This window comes from Melitaea cinxia, chromosome 12 (assembly GCF_905220565.1).
Source record: "Melitaea cinxia chromosome 12, ilMelCinx1.1, whole genome shotgun sequence".
NCBI lineage: Eukaryota > Metazoa > Arthropoda > Insecta > Lepidoptera > Nymphalidae > Melitaea > Melitaea cinxia.
The window spans coordinates 8,733,281-8,755,848 of NC_059405.1; the positions used below are offsets into that span (position 1 = coordinate 8,733,281).

The following is a 22,568-nucleotide window of genomic DNA, read 5'->3' on the forward strand; positions in this document are numbered from 1 at the left end:
TTGGTCTGTTATATCTACATATTTTTCTTTTTTCAGGTGGCTCCGTACTGGTGGTGTGGTAACTTCAGCGCGGCGGCTGAAGGGATTCTAACTCAGCACGCAGCACAGAGTGGGCTATCCCAACTAGATAATAATCTCGCCCAGTGGACCGTCTTCTGCGCGGTCACCCCCGACCATCCCCTTAGCTTTGCCCTCTTCAACAGCCTGCTTGACAAGATCACCAAACCCTTGCAATCTGGTGAGTTCTTAATTATAAGGTAGTTTTATATTTTTTGCATATTTGTATTTTTCTCAAAATTTCGAAATTTGGTTTTGATACCGTTTTCGCTATAAATTCTACTGTCTATTTTCTGTGGTTTTAATGCACAAAACTCATAAATACACACATAAATTTAAGAAATGAAAATGTAGAAGGAAATGAGAGTGCAAGAGTTAAATTTTCGTTTGTGTAGATGTTCGATTACAAATTAACTTACTCGTATTATTAAGGCTAGATTAGACTAGCTAATTATTTTATTGAATATTAGTTATTCTAATATTTACTCAAAAATGTAGGTCTTGTGAACGAAGAGGATGTTAAGCTCTTCTGGGATGGAGCAAAAAAATTGCTTCCAACATGTTTCAGTCACATCAGAAAGTTAAGGAAGAAGACAGCGGGAGATAAAACCGTCATGAAAACGCTACGAGAAGTTTTGAAAATACTTTACAAGTTATCATCGCTAGATTTACCAGAGTCTATAGACCTGTTTCCTGTCAATTTATACGGCTGGTTAAGAGATAAAGATGACGGGAGTAAGCTAACAATACAAGAGGTTTTAAACCAGGCGGCTATACAAGGCGCGTCCGATTGGTTTGTTCACATACTCGATAATAATGAATGTAAAGACAAGACGGAAGAGTCGAGACTGCAGCATTTAATTAGAGTTATACAACTTGTTAGGTCCGATCTTCAAAGAGCTATTGAATACTTTGACAGAGTTTTTGTTGAGTAAGTATGATCTTTTTATACAACTAGATCGGTAAACAAGCGTGACTCAGTGATTATCGTAACCTAAAGACGCCAGAAACATCGCAAGCGCGTTGCCGATCCTACCCCCAGTCCCCCCAGGAGCTCTGGCCACCTTACTCACAGGCACACAACAATGCTTGATAACATTATTGTTTGCCTGTGATCTTCTGTAAGTTCGAGGTACTTGCCCAGTCGGGCTGGTCCAGATTTTGAGCCGGACATTTCCTGCTGTGCCCTACCTAAATAAACGATGTTAATAATATATCAACTTAAATATTATACACATTTACTATATATATGTTTCATTTGCAGAGTTATGACTTTCCCTTATTCTAAAACACTGTATGGTGTTTATGAAGATAAGATAGCTTCTTTAGTGGAGCCAGAGGTTATACAAGTCTGCAAGAGTCTAAAACGGTTACGATATAGCGAAGGATCAACAAATAGCGTACATTTGGCTGGTGGACTTAATGGAGAAACAGGTCTAGGAGGACCTGATCTGGGTTCCGAACCGCTCGCTATGGGCACTACATTGTTCGAATTATATCTTGCTTTGCAGAGATTTTTGACGTAAGTTATATTTTACGTTTCATTTAAATACTCCTAAGTAACTTGACATGTTTGAGTCAAATACTATAAAATAATTCAAATTCGTTTTCTATGTAAATTCAAATATTATCACTATTTAAAAAACCGATCATAAAAACTAACTTTTAAATTTTACAGAATGCTTAGTAAATGTAAAAATAATACATTTTAAAGTTATTTGGAGTAATTATAACATCGTTAACACCTATGAAAAAAAATAGTAAATATTGGACACTTTACATACTAATTACTTTTGTCGTTTTTCTGTCCTAGTGTCCTAATTTAATAGTTTTAAAAACAACATTTGTTTGAATTGTAAAATAATAATTAATAAGTACGTTTATTCCATATGTTACAGGTTGGGTCAAGGGCTAAATGAGACAGATTGGCATTCCTATAGCATTTCCAAATTTCACGGATGGTTTTTCGGAGGTGTTGCTCAATGGCTGGACATAGCGGCTTACAAAGCTCTCACGCGCATAGACAAGGCCGTTGAATTAGATAATTTAGTGCCTGTTGATTCTAATGTGAAATACAGCAGTTCAGGAGTAGATACGTTGGCCATTTTCTATCAGATAAAGATATTTTGGCAGCAATTGGCGTGGCCAGATGTCGAGGGATGCTACACTTTTGTTGCAAAAATTATTGATGTAAGTATTTTTATTTGCATTTCAATATCGATGTTCTTGTCACAAATCATTATTGGTCTTGTCATAAATAATCACACACAAACACACACATAAAAATGTTATACCTCTAGATTTTTATCGAAATCGTTTGAATCGTTTACGAAATTTATATTCTTTTTTTTTAATTTTTCGAATAGTCGTCTCCTATAGAGATTAGCTCTTAATATAAAAATGATTGCAGTTTTTGGTTACTTGAATGATTAATTTCGGTTGTAAGAGTTACTTAGCACGTTTTAAGCTGCAAATAGGTACTGTGTCCGGTTCAAAGCACGGGTGAGTTAAAAAAAAGACCACGTTTGACATAATAACTAAAATATTAACGTTTTAATAATGTTAGCGTGGGTCGAAAGTGGTACTAATGGTTTCGACTGGCTGGTTGCTACAGTTTGTAGTGGCCCTGTTTTCTGCTTCTGGGGTTGTGGGTCCGATTCCCGCCTAAGTCTGGGTGTAATATTTATATTTATTAAAATGTCTATTATTTTTATGAATATCTAAAAAAAATGTCTACATCAGTCGGCTGTTACCTATAACAAAATCATAATGTTGCATACTTAAGGGACCGACGATCGCGTGCGCGCGCGCTTGTGTGTGTGTTTGTGTGGGTGTGTGTGTGTTTGTGTATGTGTTTGTGTGTAGGAAATCAGTAAATTCGTTCTCAAGTTATTGCTTGACCAAGGGAAATAGGGATTAATTTTTAAATATGTCGAAAACAGCGTTATTCTAACTATATTCATAACTCACGTGGGTGAATCGTGAGATAATCGAGCAGAGAAACTACGTCGTAAATGCCATAATCTTAGTTTTAATGATTTCTAACTGAGGTAGGGCATAGCAGGAATTCCCTGCTCAAAATATGGAGTAGCCCGACTGGGGTAGTAACTCGACCTTACAGAAGATCACAGCTAAATAATACTGTTTTCAAATAGTATTGTGTTCCTGTTGGTGAGTAAGGTGACCAGAACTCCTGGGGGAATTGGGGATTGGGTCGGCAACGCGCTTGCGATGCTTCTGGTGTTGCAGGTGTCTATAAGCTACGGTAATCGCTTACTATCAGGTGAGCCGTACGCTTGTTTGCCGACCTAGTGATATAAAAAAATAAAAAAAAAGATTTTCTCAAATTTCTCCTCAATCGTGCAACGCGTCGATGTCTTCTCATCTTGACCGCATTGTCGGATTTCATTACATCAGTCCTCTCGTGACCATGGTTGTTGTAAGGTATCCAAAATGTCGAGCATTTAAAAAACCTAATAAACCGAGATAAAATCTGATAAAGTTGTTTTATTATAATGGTACTGTATATCGTCTGCAGGATATTTGTCGGTGTTGCGTGTTCTACTCGGACCGTATGGCGTCTCGAGTGGAGGGGGCAGGTGTGGTGGGAGGGTCTGGGTCACCGTACGAAGCTAGGTTCGAAGTGACGACAGAGTGGTGTGTCGCTATCAATAACATTGACTACGTACGTCAAAGTCTACAGCCCTTCGTGCGAGAACTGGATATGGATGATATCATCCGTCGTATGTGTGAGGCGAGATCACCGCTCGAGGCCCAGAGGTATGTCTCGTTATATGTAAATAGCTAGCTGTGCCCCCGGTTTCACTCGCATTAATTTGAGGAAATAACGTACTAAAATATTATGTAGCCTATATCCTTCCTCACTAAATGACCTCTCCAACACAAAAAGATTTTTTTCAATTCGAATCAATTGTTCCTGATTATTAGCAAGTTCAAACAAAAAATAAAAAAGAAACAAATTTAATTACACCGCCAAATAATAGAACGTCGGTAGACGATAAAATAGTGAAATACGCATTATTTGGGATTTAACAGTATATTTTTTTTATACCTCCAAATTTTTTGTCATGATGTCCCATTTAAATTTATAGAGAACTGACGAATACTTTTTTTACTTATCCCAAATAATGCACACACAGAGGGGTGGCTATATTCTTTATTACCGTAGCCATAAAGCGAGGTGTAATTTAATTTTAATGCTTATTTCTTTTCCGTTAAAAAAATAGTATTTAAAAGACAGTTTTTTTGTATTTTGTTAAGTTTGATAGTGTCAAGCGTCAGGTAACTACAGACAAATATATAATTGACATAAAAATAAATAATTAATATATATTTTACAGGTGCAAGGAGACTTTACAAAACGTCATCGAAAATGCTATTGATACTGTTAAAAATAAGATTCTCGATTTGCTGGAGATTATGATAAAGAAGGTACCTACACATTTCAAACATTTAATAAAATTTAAAGAGTTAAATTATTTTCCTTACGATTCTTGATATAGTTTTTCAGAATTCGAATTTTGCGACACAATCATTAAATATCCTACTAGGGATTTAGGGTCTTCAAAGGATCAAAAAAATATGTTTTAATCATCTGTTAAATAAAAAAAAAATTTTTTTTTCACAGATGATGCCATCCATCACCCGTTTTCTGATAGAAGGGGCAGAGCTACTACATCAAGATTGTTCAAGTATGGACAGAGTCATGAGATATCTTGAAGCCAATCTAGACACATTGTATCAGCATTTGAACAACGAAAATTTCTCTAGAACGTTGGATATAGTTTGGGAGCAACTGGGAGAAGTTTTATATGAACTCATACAAGCTAATCTAGAGGTATGCCAGATTGTTGTATCTTATATTATAGTTCGTCAGTTCTTCTTATTAACTGCTAACTATAATCATCATAGTATATTCATGTTTTCTAATAATTAATAATTTGTCATTCTAATATATAATAATAACATTAATTTAGATCCAGTGAGAAAATAAAGTGTTTAATTTTCTTATAAAGATGTTACATATTCTTATTTTTTTAGTGTTTAGAAGAAGTTTTTGAAAAAAATATGTAGTTAGTAAACTTAAAACGTCTGTAAATAGTTTTTTTAAATTCTGTTTATAGATTCTTAATTTTTTTTTGCGTTGAAATGAAAGTTTTTGTTTCTGTTAGCTTATATTTTATACTTTTGCTTCTATTTTCTTTGCTGGATCCTTAATATATATCAATCTTATTTAATTCATCTTTAACACTAACTCTATTAAATCTTTAATTTGTAGAAAGAGAAAATTGCTACCCGTATCCGCTTGATTAGGCGTAGATATTTTGGCAAAAACAAAGTATCTCCAAGCAATGTAATATTCCGGGTAAATAACGTTGCATTTATGTCGCACGCAATTTGCATAAAACTAGATAGCACTTTATATTTGTCAAATTAATTTTTGTTGTATTGTGCATTATATTTTTTTTAATTTCTTTTTTGATATTATTTTAAAAGTTTGATTGTTTAATTAGCACCGAAGGGCAAAGATAACACGATATATCGACCCGAGGCGTTTGACAAAATCGGCAGCCGCCAACTTAGATGCGGTAAACCATAGATTATATAAAGCACCGTGATGTTACTGTTTGTACCCTGTAGTATTTACGTCATAGCATGGCCCCTGCCTCAACTATTAAGATTTAATATAGATATTGGAAGAAATGTTATTCCATAAATTTTGTAAAAGTTTCGTTTTTTCACAAAGCATTTAGGTACATTGAAAATTAACCCTTTTAACACGTTCACATTTTAATATATACCCATTAATTAAAGCACGTTTTGCAAGTATATCGTGCTTATATTGGCACCAATACTTTAAAACTATTTTTAAGTACGAGATATGCCTACATATTTGTATGAAAGTAAACATATTTGTTGAAAGTTGAGTAAGCAGGGAATATGCTTATAAATGTCTGAATAGTGTAGCCGGATGTCAAAATGTAAGCTTTGAAGTGTCTATGATTGTATTATGTATGTATACGAAATACGCTCGCTTTTTTGTTTGTTTTAATTGTTTAGAAAATAAAATAGTTTGTTTAGCAAATAAGCTTTTGGATAAAAATATGTTGCTTGTTAAATTTATATCAATATATCTCTAGATTGTGTAAAATAAAAATTAAAATGTTACCTGTTTTGATCTATAGTACAAGTTTGGGCACGAAATGCATGAAACGATATTATTTAACTGATCGATGATCAATTATTAAGTCTCAACATAGCTTTAATTTGCACGAACAGTGACACAGCCAGATATAAAAGTATTATCAAATCTTGTATTGGTTTTCTATCTTTTCCATATCCTTGTTCTTTTTACTCTATATATTTATATAACTGAAACTTGGAGGTGGTATCATGGTATTGTGGTAATGGGAATATGCTACATATTTTGTTATATTTTTCGAGAGAACAGGTTTCTTATATCACAGTTCAATATTTTCAGAAACGACGACCACCGGCATTCTTTTCCAATCTTCACGAATGCCTTAAAATAATGGTTCGTTCGTTCAGACAAGACAACAAAGAGATTTATACATCTGAGACTTTGAAGAGAGTTGAATATTTATTGAAAATCCACGGTATGGAGACCAGGGAGTTAATCCATCAGTATCATTTGGAACGGTGGCAGGAACAGCAGTCTATCACTGAACCTAAGATGGGCTTGCTAACGGTTCGTGCGCACTTCATTGACGACAATTTAAAGATAGAAATCATGAACGCTAGGAATTTGGTGGCGACTGACTCAAACGGTAAGGACAAAAGTTGTGATCAATATATCAAATACTTTCATTTATGCGGGAATCACCGCCATTATCATTTCGAGATTCTCGATATTTCGCCGACATTACAGACGCTATGACGTCGGGTGACTGATCGTGCAAGTTGCTGGTGTGAAGTCAAAAGTATATTAAAATAGTGACCGAATAATATAATAAAACGAATATCAGAAATATATGTAATCCTACCATTTTATTTTAGGTTTATGTGATTCGTACGTCCGTGTTGCTCTTCTTCCTGAAGACACTTTCGCCAATGTTGAGAAACCTAAAACTCAAACGCACAACAAAAATCTATTTCCGTTGTACGATGAAATGTTCCTAATGTAAGTAGACTCGTGTTTTTCTCCTTATTTATAAACCTGTAAATAATATTATAATGAAACAACTTTTTCGGATTTTATCGCGTTCTATTAATTTTTTTAAATGCCCGACGTTTCGGATACTTTACAGCAACCATTGTCGCGGGACCAACCATGGAAACGAAAAAGTTATATCATTATAATGAGTGAAATTGGCGTAAAAATTAGAAAACGATATGTAATAATATTGGTGATATTTAGCTTACATATATTACAAATCAATAGTTTATGAAAGCACACTAGCAAACGCCGTGTTCGCGTAAAACACAAAAAGTTAGTATAACTTTAAATTTAACGGCGATTTTTGAGTTAGCTGTGATAAAAAACTTTATAATGAATAAATAAATATCTTATAATGTATACACACGGTTGTCTGTTTCTATGGTAACTAACTTAAGTATATGTTATAGGTATGTTATAGCCATATAGTTTTTTTTAAATATACATAGTAATAATACATATATAAATACAAATATTACACCCGGACTCGGGCATTACCACAAATTGCGTCATATGATATATCCAGCCGTGCCCTACTTCAACAAAGTTACGTATTTGCAGTCAGCTGACACCGGAGCAACGGCAGATAGCAGACGGGCTGCTGCACTTCGTGATCAAGGACAAGGACATGTTCAGCGTGAGCAACACGTTCGTGGGCGAGGCCTACGTGCACTTCCGCGAATTAGAGGACACGCGCGCGCCCATATCCAGCCTGCCGCAGAGGCACCTTCCGCTGTCGCGCCCCGCGCCCATCGGTAACTCCTTCGCTTTGTTGGACATCCCACCGCTGGCCATTTGCCCCTCTCCGTGTAGGAGAAGGATCGGAGCTTAATCCAGCGCGCGCCCACATCCAGCCTGCCGCAGAGGCACCTGCCACTGTCGCGCCCCGCGCCCATCGGTAACTCCTTCGCTTTGTTTGGCACATCCCACCGCTGGCCATTTGCCTCTCCGTATAGCAGAAGGGGCGGAGCTTAATCACGCTGCTCCATTGCTGGTTGGCGGATATATTCCCTACTATGAGTGACAACCGGGACCGACAGCTTAACGTGCTCTCCGAGGCACGGTGGGGAGACCCACGAGGCCGACATCCAATTCGGAAAGAAATCTTTGCACAAATACAAATATCCATCCCGAGCATGAATCGAACCTGTAAACTGCTCGTGTTTACATGGCACACGTACCCGCAACACCAGAACGATGTATTTATTTTATTTATAAAAACTTTATTGAACATAAAAAAGATACAATTTAGAACCATTACAAATAAATAAGTATGAAAGGCGGCCTTATCGATTATAGCGATCTCTTTTAGGTAACTTTTATTGATAGTAGTTTAGGAAAAAGTGCCGGGAAGAGTGCGCAAACAAAAATACAAGGTTATTACATACACAGAAATTAACTTAAACTACTAAAAATAACTATATAATACAATATTCATATAGTCTTACGTCAATTTTTTGTACATCAAACTGGCGGAACGGATCTGTATGTGTAAACTTTACACGTACAAGCCGAACATGATAACGATCGTGAAACGTAATAGACTATATTCTTAAATCCACAATGGAGCAACTTAGTGGATTTTTTTCTTTTATGCGACTAGGTCGGCAAACAAAGTTCAGCCCACGTAATGGTAAACGGTAACCGTGGCCTAACGCCTGCAGCACTAGCACGTTGCCGACCCAACTCTCGACCCTCCCCAGGAGTTCTGGCCGCCGTATACTTACCACTGGAACACAACACTGCTTGAGAGCAGTATTGTTTAACTGTGATCTTCTGTAAGGTCGAGGTTCTTCTCTCCAGATCTTGAGTAGGATATATCCTGCTTAGCGCTGCCTCAATAAAAAATACTGGACCTACTTTTCTTCTACATGGAGAAAAAAGCCTGAACAGCAGTCGGATATTACAGGCTTAATCAGTCAACCAGTCGATATAATCAAGCCTTCATTATAGGAGAAATAATGTTAATAAATCTTAATATATTTTTAGACGGTGACGCTATCAAAGCCTTGGAATCAAGACAAGGAGACAAACAAGCACGAGAGTTCTTGAAGAAACAAAGACAAAAAATGCCAAGTAAACAGTTCTTCTCGTTAGGCTGAATTTAGTTGTTGTATACGACTAATGGAAGCCAATTGTAAATCAACAGGCAGCTATGAACAGTCTTTGTGTAAAAGCTATCCGTATCCTACTTAACCGTGTCTCTCAATACAGTCGTAACAAAGACGTTAATAATTTTATGTCATATAGCTAAGTAAGTCATTGTACTGTTTATATGGCGATTTTTTCTTATATCTATTATATAATACTTATATGCCTATGTATACAAAATACGTATACACGCCTAAAGCAATAAAATATTTACGATTTTGATACGTTTTATAACGAAATTGGCAATAATCATGGACGAATGAGGTTTTCAAATGTGAAAACTTGTTCTTATGAATATCGTATATTTGATTAATAATTTTATTTGTAGTGCTCACGAATCTCTATTTAGAAGCGATTCTGTATAATTTTTTGATAAAATGCGTAAGGCATGTCTGTCGTTGTTTTTTAATGCTTCCAAATCTTCAAGAATAAGATCTCAAATTGTGTTTATTTATGAAAGAAATTATAGCTATGGCACTAACGATATCTTTTTTAAATAAGTAGTTTTGATTTTTATTTATTAAATTTAACTATTGTATTTGATTGCAACAATACATGCAATAAATGTATTCTTCTCTGAATGCGTAGTGTTATATGTATGCCAGTAGATAAGGTAATATGTAAGAATAAAATGTATATGTATGTAATGTATAAAATGTGTATGTATGTTAGAGCTTTTGAATTTTTTTGAATATTTAGTCGTAATATTTTGTAGTTGCTGTATTCTGTGATAACGATATGTGCCTTAAATATACTTCTTTTACATACTATTTGATAGGTAAAATAAATACGTAGCCTTTCAGTTTACAGTTGCGCACAACATGTGTTTTGAAATTGTTTAATGTCTTTTGTCTTATGCGGAGTTTATTGTAAATATATAAAGTCATCAAACGAGCTGGTTTTGCCAGAATTTAGTTTATTATTCATCTGTTCATTTATATTTTATTTGTTCGTGTCAATAAAGCCATTTTAAATGCAAATATCTGTGTCGTTATTTCTTATGTTCTTCCATTAGATACGTTTCCTAGAAAGGTTTCGAATAATAATAGCACTTGAATATACATATTTTTGTTTTAATTATTTAGGCGGGGTTAGTGCTGCTTGCATTTTCTTCAGTCTACCTTGGTATATGCAAAATATGGTTACATAAAACTTTGCATTATGCATTGCAAACAAGCATTTATTATATATAACTAGCGTATTGGAACGAAGTTCCTTACGGCAGGCTTGACATTTGGCTGGGCGACCGAACTGAAAAAAATGTAATACTAAAACAAGAAAAATATATAATGGAAGTGAGTTTGTAAAATTAAAATATTACTAGTAAACGTTTTTTAAAATTATTTATGTAATTTTATACTATCAACAAAAATAAATAAAGACATGTTTTTTTATTTCACTTTGAATTATTATTATTATTTTGTTTGATTTATTTTATTTTACGGTATTTGTTATTTTCTAAAATACTAAATTTCCTAAATACTTTTATGTACTTAAAAACCAATCAACAAAATTAAAAAAAATCAAGAACTAGAAAATATATATAAAATTCAACATTTTTTGTTCAAATTGTGTTGCTTCTATACTATCCGAAGAAACTTCGTTCCTACCTGGTGTCACATGACACCACATAATTTTATTTTAATACATATTATGAGTTATCATTTTCTTTGTTAGCATCGTGGTAGATGTTATCAATAGAATGCAACTGTTTGTAATGTTAATCTATGGAAAAAGTAATAAAATTGGAGTGTCTGATTGTAATATTGAAATAACCGCATTTCACTAAATTCATATGTGTGTATACAAGGTACATGTATCAAAATATTTTTTTTTTAATAATTTTTGTCTATCTGTCTGGCTGCTTGTTCCAGCTAATCTCCAAAACGGCTGGACCGATTTTGATGGGACTTTCACTGGCAGATAGCTGATGTTAAAAGGAGTAACTTAAGCTACTTTTGTTTTAGTTTCTTTTTATAACTGTAAATTGAACAATAACTGAATGTCAATGTTTGTTTGTTTGGTTACAAAATGCCCAGGCAAAGCTTGTGTCGATATGGTACATAGGTAATTAGGTACTTAAGTGTATTGATGAAGATAATTCAGCCTGTAACTTCCCACCGCTGGGCATAGGTCACTTTCTCCATGCAGGAGAAGAATTGGAGATTAATCCACCACGCTGCTCGATCTGCTGTAACGATCGCTATCAGATATTTATGAAACCAACCGGACCGACGGATTAAAAAACGAGTCGGAAACATTGACACTTGTAAACTAAATAAGATTAACGGCGATATATATCTTCTTATCGGTGCCTTTCCGACTAGCGAAGGTTGGCAGTCAGCTTCGCATACTCCGGTTTATTCTTCGCAAGTCGAACGAGTTCGGTTGCGCTCGCGATGCCCGTCCACTCTCGGATGTTGCATAGCCAGGACTTTTTTCTGCGACCTACGCCTCGTTTTCCAGGAACTTTTAAATAATAAATACTTAATAACTTTAAAAAAAAAGTTGCGATATATACATATATATATATATATATATATATATATATATATACCTGAAAACTAGAAGTTGACAGGGACATATGAGTTAGTGAAGATAGAAAGAGAGAAAGAGTTGCGTTTCGTATATTACTGTAGGGGTAACTAAACAAGTTTTACTTCAGTCGTGTGGTCTAAAGCACACTCATTTATTTTGTCTGTCTGTCTGTTTCTCTGTTCCTCCAGGCTAATCTTCGGAACAGCTGAATCGATTTGTAATTTTAAATAATAGTTGCTGACGAGTATACAAAAAAAAAAAATCTAATAATATACAAACATTTGTTTCATGAGTAATTGCTGTATATGCAGATGGAATCAATTGAGAATATGGTATTAAACTACAATTTTATGTTCGCACATGGTGAAAAAATTACAAGATCCTCCTCCTCTTTCTTTTCATTACGTAGGGTATAATAGTAATTATTTAATTTTGAACTCGGTTATAACGTTAAAACTGCAAAAATCATATAATTATTTTGTATGTTCTGAACTGAGACAGAACACAGCAGAAAATGCCCTGCTCCAGATTTACAGAAGCTTACAGCTAAATAATACTGCTTTCAAAGGTGATTAAGGTGACCAGAACTATTAGGTAGGGTCGGTTACGCGCTTGCGATGCTTCTTCTGTTGTAGGCATCTATAAGCTACAGTGATCGTTTATTATCAAAGGAGTCGTACGCTTGTTTCCCGACCTAGTTATATAAAAAAGCCGTATCATTCTATCAAGGTGTATTTTCAAATACCTTTTTATATCCGCACGGACTTTAAGCTTGAATCTCGAAGACAAATGTCAAAACTACAAATTGTTATCGACAAGCAACATGTTATTTGATTATATTTGAATAAATAAGTATACTATTAAATAAATAAAAAATATAATTCAACAATAAACTTATGCTATATGCTGTGTGGTTACGGCATTAAAGAATTAAGCCACCCCCTTTCTTCCCGTGGGTGTCGTAAGAGGCGACTAAGGGATAACACAGTTCCACTACTACCTTGGGACTTAAAAAAGCCGACCGATGGCGGGATAATCATCCAACTGCTGGCTTTAAATACACAGGCCAAAGACGGGCAGCAGCTTCTTCGGTGCGACAAAGCCAGCCCTGCGGTCACCAACCTGCCTGTCCAGCGTGGTGACTATGTAAAACTTATGAGTTCACGCCATTTTTGGCGTGAACTTGTGGAGGCCTATGCCCAGCAGTGGCCTGTGGTAGGCTGAAATGATGATGATGATGATGAATAAACTTATTAATTTTATATATTTTTTTTGTAAAGTTCCACGAGAGGTTGTTTTTTTTTTAATAAAAATTATTTAACTATTAAAAAAAATTACTATAAATTTTTAATATCTTGATATATTTTTTTTTGTTTCTGTATAGTTCTAAACATTTTTGAATATCATATCAAAAATTGACCGCTCCAGCTTCCTTTTTGATATGATATTCAAAAATGTTTAGAATTCCTTATGTGTGGGTAACACAAAAATAAAATCGTACATATTCTGTATCGTTGTTAAGAAAACACATTTAGCTGAACAACGTGAGCATCTATATCGTCCTTATACTCGTGTTTTATCTGGGTGGTACTTGGGTCTTAAAACTGACTTGGCTTTATAAAGGGAGCAAAATAAAGCAAAGAAGCGACGGAAATGTTTGATGTTTTGCGTTCTTTGATGTTTTAATTGTCTATTAATTGCTTGTTACATGCAAAATTATTGTAGAAATAGAGTTTAGAGTCACTGTTTAGGTGAAACTTATATTTTATTTAATTTTAATTACGCTAATACTTTTGTCGTGACGACCGCTCTGATATTAGTACTGTGTGTGCCGTGTCTTAGGCGCCTAAACACCGGTAGTTGCGAATATTGGTAATTGTACAAATATTACTTTTGGGTCTTGGTGTCTGTCCTTTTGGATCCCCCCACCGTGCCTCGGAGAATACGTTAAGCAATCGATTTCGGTTATCATAGACACCCAGCAACGAGATGTTACTTTTTTGTTACATCTAAATAAAATGTTTATAAAAAAAATAATATTTAATAAAAGAGAGACAGTCTATGTACTCAAGTTGTAAAACAGATCATATATATAGGTATAACCAATAGGTATATATATCTCTCACGGTCAGTTTTGGACTCACCATCGAATCAGAGAAAATAAGCTTTAGTTCGTAATTTGAAGCATGCAGTGTTGAAAATAATACGCCTCAACGCTTTGAAAATTAAAATGTAAATAAAAAAGGAATGGGCACTTAAGAGCCCATAGATGTAAAACTTATATATCAAAAAAGTATATAACCCATCAGTAACATATAGCAACAGTATGAGATAAACTTCATTAACATTTGATGAAATAGGCATTTAGTATTGAAGGATGTAGTAAGTGGCAGTTAAGAAGCCAAATCACGAAATGACGGCAGTATGCCGAGGATTATCATGATTAGACTGTTATACTAATAGACGACGTCATAGGTGATTAATATATGTACTAACTATAATCTTAGCTCCACAGCAGGTAAGGACGAGATAATTCGTAGTATCTAGGCGTAATTCGATTAATCCAAGGCATATCTAACTGTGAATAAACGCCTATTAGGATGAATGAAACAAAATATCATCACTTTACTACTTTATTTTTTTTTTTTTACTAATTTTATACTAATTTAACTTTTTAATAACCTACCTTTGTTTCGTATTAACCTTTGTTCTTTCTCCTTCGTTTTATATTAAAACAACGGAGCAACAAAGTTAGGTGATTTTTTTATAACGGATCATATAATAAAATCTCATATTTATAACATTTAGATAAAAATAAATTCTTATAGTACTTAGAACGTACTGAGTCATTAGTACGATGAAATTTGAAGAATTACAAAAGCTACCAAACTATAATTATGTAAACATTTTGTAAGTAGTACGTACCCTAATTTATTGTTAGTAACGAAAATAAAACACTAATGCTGTAAAGTTGAACTGTTTGTTTATTTATTTGTTGGAACAAGCGCATCGATTTCGAAATTTTATTTATATTTAATTCTGTATCGTTGTCTATGAGCGGAAAATTAGCCATAAAAAATAATTAACAAGTCTATGTATTTAATTTAGTATAAGAGAAAAAGTTGGGAAGTAAAATCGTAAATCGCCATCGTTTATAGCAAATTAATTACCCGACGCCACGGACGCCGGTAGCAGACGGTCTTTCAAAGGTACGGTGTTATTACTTCATGCATATAAAGCGATAATAACTGCTACCGACTTTAAACCTATGTCAGATTATGTGTATCCATTATACACTACGCTGTTTTCCTAGCTTATGACCTCGATCTAATTATTCTTATTTACGTATAGTTTTTTAATTGAAGAGTAAGTAACTATTATTACATTTCTAAAATGTTGGAAACTAAACATTGTACGCTTACTAATTAGTAGGTACTTACTCATATTAATAAAAAAATAGAATAGTTTATTCGTTGTATGAGAATGTATTTCTCATCAAGAAAATGTGCTACCTACTAGGGTGTTTATACTTAGTTTGATATAAGATTTTTATTTTCAATTTGTCTATATGAAGAAGTTTGATAGTTGCAAATATTTTCTTTGTTTGATCGCGTAATATGCAGTAAATCACCAAGATATATCACCAAAGTTATAGCATCAGAGCTGTCACTTTTAGCGTAAAACAATTTTATGGGTAGGTATTAGATTTTAATGTAGGTAAAATCTTAGGGTTATTACTACGTATCTGTGCCATGCAGTAACAACTGTTAAACGAGTTTTATACTAGTAGCTGCATAATAATTAATGTATTTGCATATGATCTGCATACACGTATTTGAAATACATACGAGATAAAGACAAACAAGTCGTGTTAAATCTATAATCTATCTATAATATATATAAACGCGAAAGGTCATTCATCACGAAATCTCCGAAACTATAACACCTACAAACTTGAAATTTGGCAGGTAGACTCTTTATAGGAAGTAGACATCCGCTAAGAACGGATTTTACGAAACTCAACCCCTAAGGGAGTAAAACGGGGGTTGGAATTTTGTATGAAAGTCCTATGTTTTTGAAGTAAGAGACTTGAAATTTAAAATGTATGCTCTATAAATAGTGAGAAAGTGTCCAAATAATATATCTTTAGAAATCAACCCCTTTTTGGGGTTAAAACGGGAGATCGTAGGTTGACCCACTCATCACGAAATCTCCGAAACTATGACACCTAGAAAGTTGAAATTTGGCAGGTAGTTTTCTTATAGACCGTAGACATCCGCTAAGAACGAATTTTACAAAATTCGACCCTTAAAGGGGTAAAAAGGGGGTTGGAAGTTTGTATGCAAGTCCCATGTTTTTGAAGTAAGAAACTTGAAATTTAAAATGTATACCTTATAGATGATGAGAAGGTGTTCAAATAATGAATCTTTAGAAATCAACTCCCTTTTGGGGTTAAAACGGGGGATGGTAGGTTTACTTACTCATCACGAAATCTCCGAAACTATAACAGCTACAAATTTGAAAATTGGAAAGTAGGTTCGTTATAGGGCATATTCATTTGCTAAGAACGAATTTTATGAAACTCGACCCCTAAGGTGATAAAACGGGGGTTGGAAGTTTGTATGAAAGTCCTATGTTTTTGAAGTAAGAGACTTGAAATTTAAAATATATGCTCTATAGATGTTGAGAAGGTGTTCAAATAATGTATCTATAGAAATCAACTCCCTTTTGGGGTTAAAATGGGGTATGGTAGGTTGACTCAAACAGCTATAACAGCTACAAACTTGAAATTTTGCAGATAGGTTCCTTATAGGGCGTAAACATCCGCTGAGAACGGATTTTACGAAACTCGATCCATAAGGGGATAAAACGGGGGTTGGAAGTTTATATGAAAGTCATATGTTATTAAGGTAAGAGACTTGAAATTTAAAATGTATGCTCTATAGATGGCGAGGAAGTGTCCAAATAATACATCGTAATCTATATATATAAAAGAGAAAGGTCACTGATTGACATCACGAGAACTCAAAAACCGCTGGATGGTCCATCCATCCAAGATGGACAAAGATGAAATTTGGCAGGGAGGTAGATTATAGTTAGTAGACGTCCGCTAAGAATGGATTTTGCGATATTCCATCGCTAAGGGGGTTTAATTGGGCTTGATAGTTTGTATGAAACATATACAGTAGCAACAAGTTCGCCTGATAGGTTATTCATACTGCAGCCTGAAAATAAAACTAAAAATGTGGTGTATAGAGAGGTTTTATAAAAATAACTATTAAATTATACTAAACTGTGCCTTTGAAAAAGTTACTCAGAGTGATAAGCATTTCAAGTGACTGAAATAAAAAAATAATTTGCGTTAAGCATCTTAATAGTAATGCATATCTTCATAACCACGCGGACGTAGTCGCGGGCAACAGTTAGTGTATTATAAAACAAAGTTCCCAAAAGCGTATGTGACCGATTCCCTCAAAATCTACTTAACGGATTTTCATGCGGTTTCACAAATGGATAGAGGGCTTCAAGAGGAAGGTTTACGGAACGGCAAAGCCGATTTTGATGAGAGTTTCACTGGAAGTTTGCCGGGAAAACTTTGTAGTAGTTAAGACAAAACTTGTGTAGTTAAGATATATTTCTGTATGTAATCCTTATGTTTTCCAACTTTTAATTTCAAAGAGGTCACTAAAATTTTTCATAAGCAATATGTCAAAATATGCAGAAGTTATTTTTAATAACTTTCAGAAGTTATGCAATGAAACTAATTTCATTTACAAATAAATTTATAATAAAAATAAACTACATAATTTTAGTCAATATTTAGTACTTTACCATTACTAGAGTATTTATATTAAAATAAGGTATATACAGATATATTAAGATAAAGTAAAAAATGGCTGTGATTTTTGTCACATGGAACGAGATATATTACACCAACTGAACCCCCAAGTTGAAGGAAAGCAGTTAAAGTCGAACACCTTATATAGAGAACTTTGGCACCTTAGAGAACCTTGGCATATAATATACCAAATCTCATATTTTGCGCACGAAATGAAAACGTGTCGACTAACAAATAAAATGAACCAAGTGACCTCCATCATTCAAATGTCATATGTCATGTTTTTCGAAATAACAAACTCGAATTAATTAAAATGTCACGGAACAAAGGGCAATTAGACGTGCCGGCCGGTGGTGGAAACGCGGTATCAAATGAAACATCTTAGCGAACATCGGCGGCGCCTTTCATGTCCCTCCCTTCGCTTTGATCGTGCCGCGCCGACAATCCGCCTCACTACTTATCGGCTCAGATTTATTGTGATTCGGAGGCTGAGCGGGAATCGCACTACTACGTTACTCGAACTCGCTCATTCGTATTTCGCTTGCTTATTCACGCGGTGGCACTGTCAACGGCAAAAGTGTTTTGACGTTAATTAGGGGCATGCCGCACGCGTTCTCTGCTCCACTTTCGATACAGGTGTGACGACTGGATGCCGATGGTTAAATAGGAAATAAATAGATTGAAACATAAATTAATACGCACGTTCAATATTAAACAGATTATCTAACTTTGCAAGCGTACTTTATGACTTCTTTTCATTATACATGCAGAAGTTTACAAATAATTAAGGTAAATCAAGTAATTAATATTCACGTCTCAAAAAATATACTTGTATTTTGTACGTTGAAAGTACATATATAAACGACGAATACAATAGAATTTATTGTAAACACACAAGTTTTAAATATTAACTTGCCATCCAGCAGCAGAAAAATTAGTTATAACTGCATTATTTTGTACTGAAGATATCAACGCGGTGTTAGCGAGTGTACGAGTACGTCTAAGCGTCATGGAGAATGACGATTACATTTTTTGCTCTACCACGGTCCGGTAGCCGGTGATCCGGTAGCGCGTCTTTTCTATAAAAACAAAAAGTTAACTATTATTGCCTGCTTCTATGTGAGTTGACTATCGATTTAAGCATTTGCAGTTGATGGTTCGTAGTGAGTCGTCATAGTGACTTTTCCTTAAAATTTTGTTTTGAAATATGTAAAATGAATAGACTAGTATTTATTTAGTTATCTAAAAGGTTTTTAGCTATTTTATTGATCATACCGGCATTATGCGATTCGAGTGATGATAAAAATGTTTCCCATTTACATATATCTTTCTGTCTTCATTATAATGATGATTTGTATAAAAATCTTCTCGAAAGGTTCGTAACCCATTTTAAAATATCATGTTTACTGCTTCTAATAAATTAATAAGACCCCATTAAAAAACGCACAAAAACTTTTTGTTAAGCTTATTGTTATGGAAAATGAACTGTATAATAGTCTTTTATATTAAAACTCTTTAAAAGAGCGTTCCGACTAAGTTATAATGGGATTGAATAATAAGCCATAAAGATTTTGAATGATCTAAATGGTTTATTCTTCCGCTCTGTTTGTAAGTAGCAGCGCGCATTTCTTTTAGATGCCCTGATTTATTATACGGATTGCTAGATGCTGTATCGGCAGTCGATAAAATAAGTTTAATGAGACCGAGTTGTATATCAGAGTCGGCATCATAAAGGTGGGTACCAACTGTCAAAGAGCTCATTGTGGCGGCTCTGCTTTATGATGGCATTTTTACAGGCAGGTACAGGCTTTAGCCGTTTGCCGAGCCGCCTGCCAATTATATTCTACTTAGTTCTGTGTCCACATTCCTCCATCTGATCTACGTATAAATCTCTTTCTCCTCACAAACTTTCCTCTGTGCTTAATAATAATTACCCACGAAAATGATAGTCGGGAAACATACCGTGTCTCGTAGGAATGTAAATGATGGCCCATTTTTTTAAATAGATATTTACGAGTAGATAATGATTACAAAAGACATCGTTTTAGAATCGACGTAGCTAAACTTTGATAAGGGTTAAAGTAAGTTGGATCTTCATTTTAAATTCAAATAAAACAAGTGTCTGAGATAAACGTTTTACGTTTCATCAAATACATTTTTAAAATTAAAAACACTTCTGGGCCTTTGGCAGCGCGCAACTGTTGCAACAATGTTCATGAAAGAGGATTATTAAGTCGAATAAGGTGTAAGACACGTTCAAAACGAACACGCATGTACATAGCGCAGCTAATCTGGAGAAAGGGCACAAGTGTAGACTTCAGAGAAGGCGTGGAGTTCTTTAGAGAATCGGGCCTAAAGCGGCAGCGATCGGTTGCGGACAGGTGTGGCCGTGGGGGTGCACACTAGGGTTGCGAGGGGAGGGGCGAGCCGGCGCGGCGCCCGCGCAGCTCGCGTGGCCCACTCGCCTGAGTCACGCGCGCTCGGTAATGCTTGCATAATAATAATGACGGATGCCGATCGCGCGGCGGCCCTTTGATCTGCGGCGCGTTTGATCTCGCCGCCGGAGCCGGTCCCGCTGCCCCTGTCTCACAAACGAGCCGCCTGCCTCTTACCTTTATTCGGTCCGACGCCGCGCGACGAGGCCCTTCGCCCTCGCTCTAAATAGAGGCTTTATTTTGTAAACAGGGAGCGCTAGCGCTACCGTGAGCGCGCAACGTGCCGGCGTAGCGGTCGCCAGTGGTGCCCGAGCGGCGGCCATTATGGGGTGTGCTCGCCGCGGTCGTCAGCCGCGCTCTCCGCCTGCCCGCCGTCAGTGATGAGTGCCAGCCGCGGCCCGCACAGCCGCTCCTACTGGCTCACATGGACCCTTTGTGTACGCATACATATTCGTTTATTTATACGATGTGATACGGTTATCATTTTCTTTGTTTTGGAAGTCCGCCTTGCTAAGCTTTCGGGAAACGTGTGTTTTGTTTTGACCAATTTGTATGGTTTTATGTTGTGATGTGTTTAAAACATTTCAATGTAGCTTATTTTTAAAGATTTAAATAGTAAACTATTATTTTTATTATTTATTATTGTAGTAACATAGATATATTATTATAATCGTCTTACTAATTACAGGTATATTTAAACATGTCAATTATTATTTTATTCTATATTTTTATTTATTATTAACGAAATATTTAGAATGCTTTGTTTATTCCTTTCGTTTTACTTTATTATTTATTGTAGACGTAAAGTAAGTAAAACTAGATGGTTAACATGGTTACCGTTATAAACTTACATATGATTAAATTCACAATTTTCTATTTGCGATTTTTATGTCTAACTAGCTGTGCCCGCGACTTCGTTCGCGTGGATTTTAACAAAAAAGTTATTGTTCAGTTCGCCGTCATAAAATACATAAATTTCGAAAATAAAAGTAGCCAAAGTTACTCCTTATTACATCAGCTGCCAGTGAAAGTCTCGTCAAAATCGGTTCAGCCGTTTCAGAGATTAGCCGGAACAGATAGACAGATATAAAAATTGTAAAAAGTGTTATTTTGGTATATGTACCGTGTATACACCCATAAGCCTTTAGTAATAAGCTGTTATTTCAATATTACAAACAGACTCCAATTTTATTTATTTGTGTAGATAAATTTTTAGATAGATATACATTTTTCATATGTGATCAGTAAAAGTGCGTTTATAATTTTTATTTAGAAACTTTTCATTTTACTTTATTAGATATGTACATCCTAACTAAATATTATACGTAAACAAGTATATTGTATAAAATATATTTACTATAGCCATGGCAAATTTTTAACCGTCTTCCAAAAAATGAGGAAGTTCTCAATTCGACTGTATTTTTGTTTACATTCACGAGTGTATAATATGTACTTAGGCTACAAACATCACGCAACGATGTTTAGACGCGACATAAGGTAAAACCGGGTCCTCTCTAGTCAACAATAATACCTACTACACGTCATTTTTATTTGTAAAAAATTTAAATAACTGAAGTTCTAATGGGCACATATATCATAATATACTAGTTGAAATGTCATAAAAATCATTATAAGTATTTTTTGAAAATTGTTAAAATATTTTTTTGTACCTGACCGAGCTTAGCTCGGTATTTTTTAGTAAATCGTGTTTTTTGGAAATCATATTTAAATACGATTTACATATTGATAACATATGAATAGTATTTTCCGATTTTACAGACATAATAATAAAAAATATGAACTGATTATTTAATTAAAAAATCATGAGTGCAATTATTAGAAAAAAAGGAAAAAAATAATCGATCGACACGTGGATTTGTACCGTGGTCTTCTCAGGCGATCCCGATCGGCTCAATTCCGATCAGAGCTATTACAACTTTATTGACATTCGCGAAATTTAACTTTTTATTCTAACGGCATTGTAGCCATTTTTTTCATTGCCTAAAAACATTGATAAAACGACATTTTCTAAAAATGAATTCTAGCTATATTGTTTTATCGCCCCCAAAAACCCCTGCATACTAAATTTCATGAAAGTCGTTGGAGCCGTTTCCGAGATTCAGATTATATATATGTTGTCTATATATATATATATATATATATATATATATATATATATATATGTTTAATAGTATTAGATAACACATGATTATGTCTTAGTCTATTTCAAAAATTTGTAACATTATTTTTTACACAATAATATTGAAATTAAAAAATAAAAAACCTTTATTCACCAGGTACAGCAAAATAAAAGATTTTTAAAGTTTAATTTACAGAGATTTTAGAAAAA

The 22,568-nt window shown here is 34.6% G+C and overlaps 1 protein-coding gene across 1 annotated transcript in view; it reads left to right on the top strand.

The window, feature by feature from the left end:
* LOC123658738 (protein unc-13 homolog 4B) overlaps window positions 1–10,047 on the top strand; it is a 50,822-nt gene extending 40,775 nt beyond the window's left edge. The window contains exons 8-19 of the mRNA XM_045594082.1: window positions 37–238; window positions 556–988; window positions 1,322–1,579; window positions 1,956–2,247; window positions 3,596–3,837; window positions 4,419–4,509; window positions 4,706–4,915; window positions 5,592–5,666; window positions 6,560–6,866; window positions 7,096–7,219; window positions 7,817–8,010; window positions 9,245–10,047. Of these exons, the coding sequence (XP_045450038.1) occupies window positions 37–238; window positions 556–988; window positions 1,322–1,579; window positions 1,956–2,247; window positions 3,596–3,837; window positions 4,419–4,509; window positions 4,706–4,915; window positions 5,592–5,666; window positions 6,560–6,866; window positions 7,096–7,219; window positions 7,817–8,010; window positions 9,245–9,357 (2,541 nt within the window). The 3' untranslated portion in view covers window positions 9,358–10,047. The remainder of the gene's footprint in view (window positions 1–36; window positions 239–555; window positions 989–1,321; window positions 1,580–1,955; window positions 2,248–3,595; window positions 3,838–4,418; window positions 4,510–4,705; window positions 4,916–5,591; window positions 5,667–6,559; window positions 6,867–7,095; window positions 7,220–7,816; window positions 8,011–9,244) is intronic.
* Window positions 10,048–22,568: the final 12,521 nt, after the last annotated feature.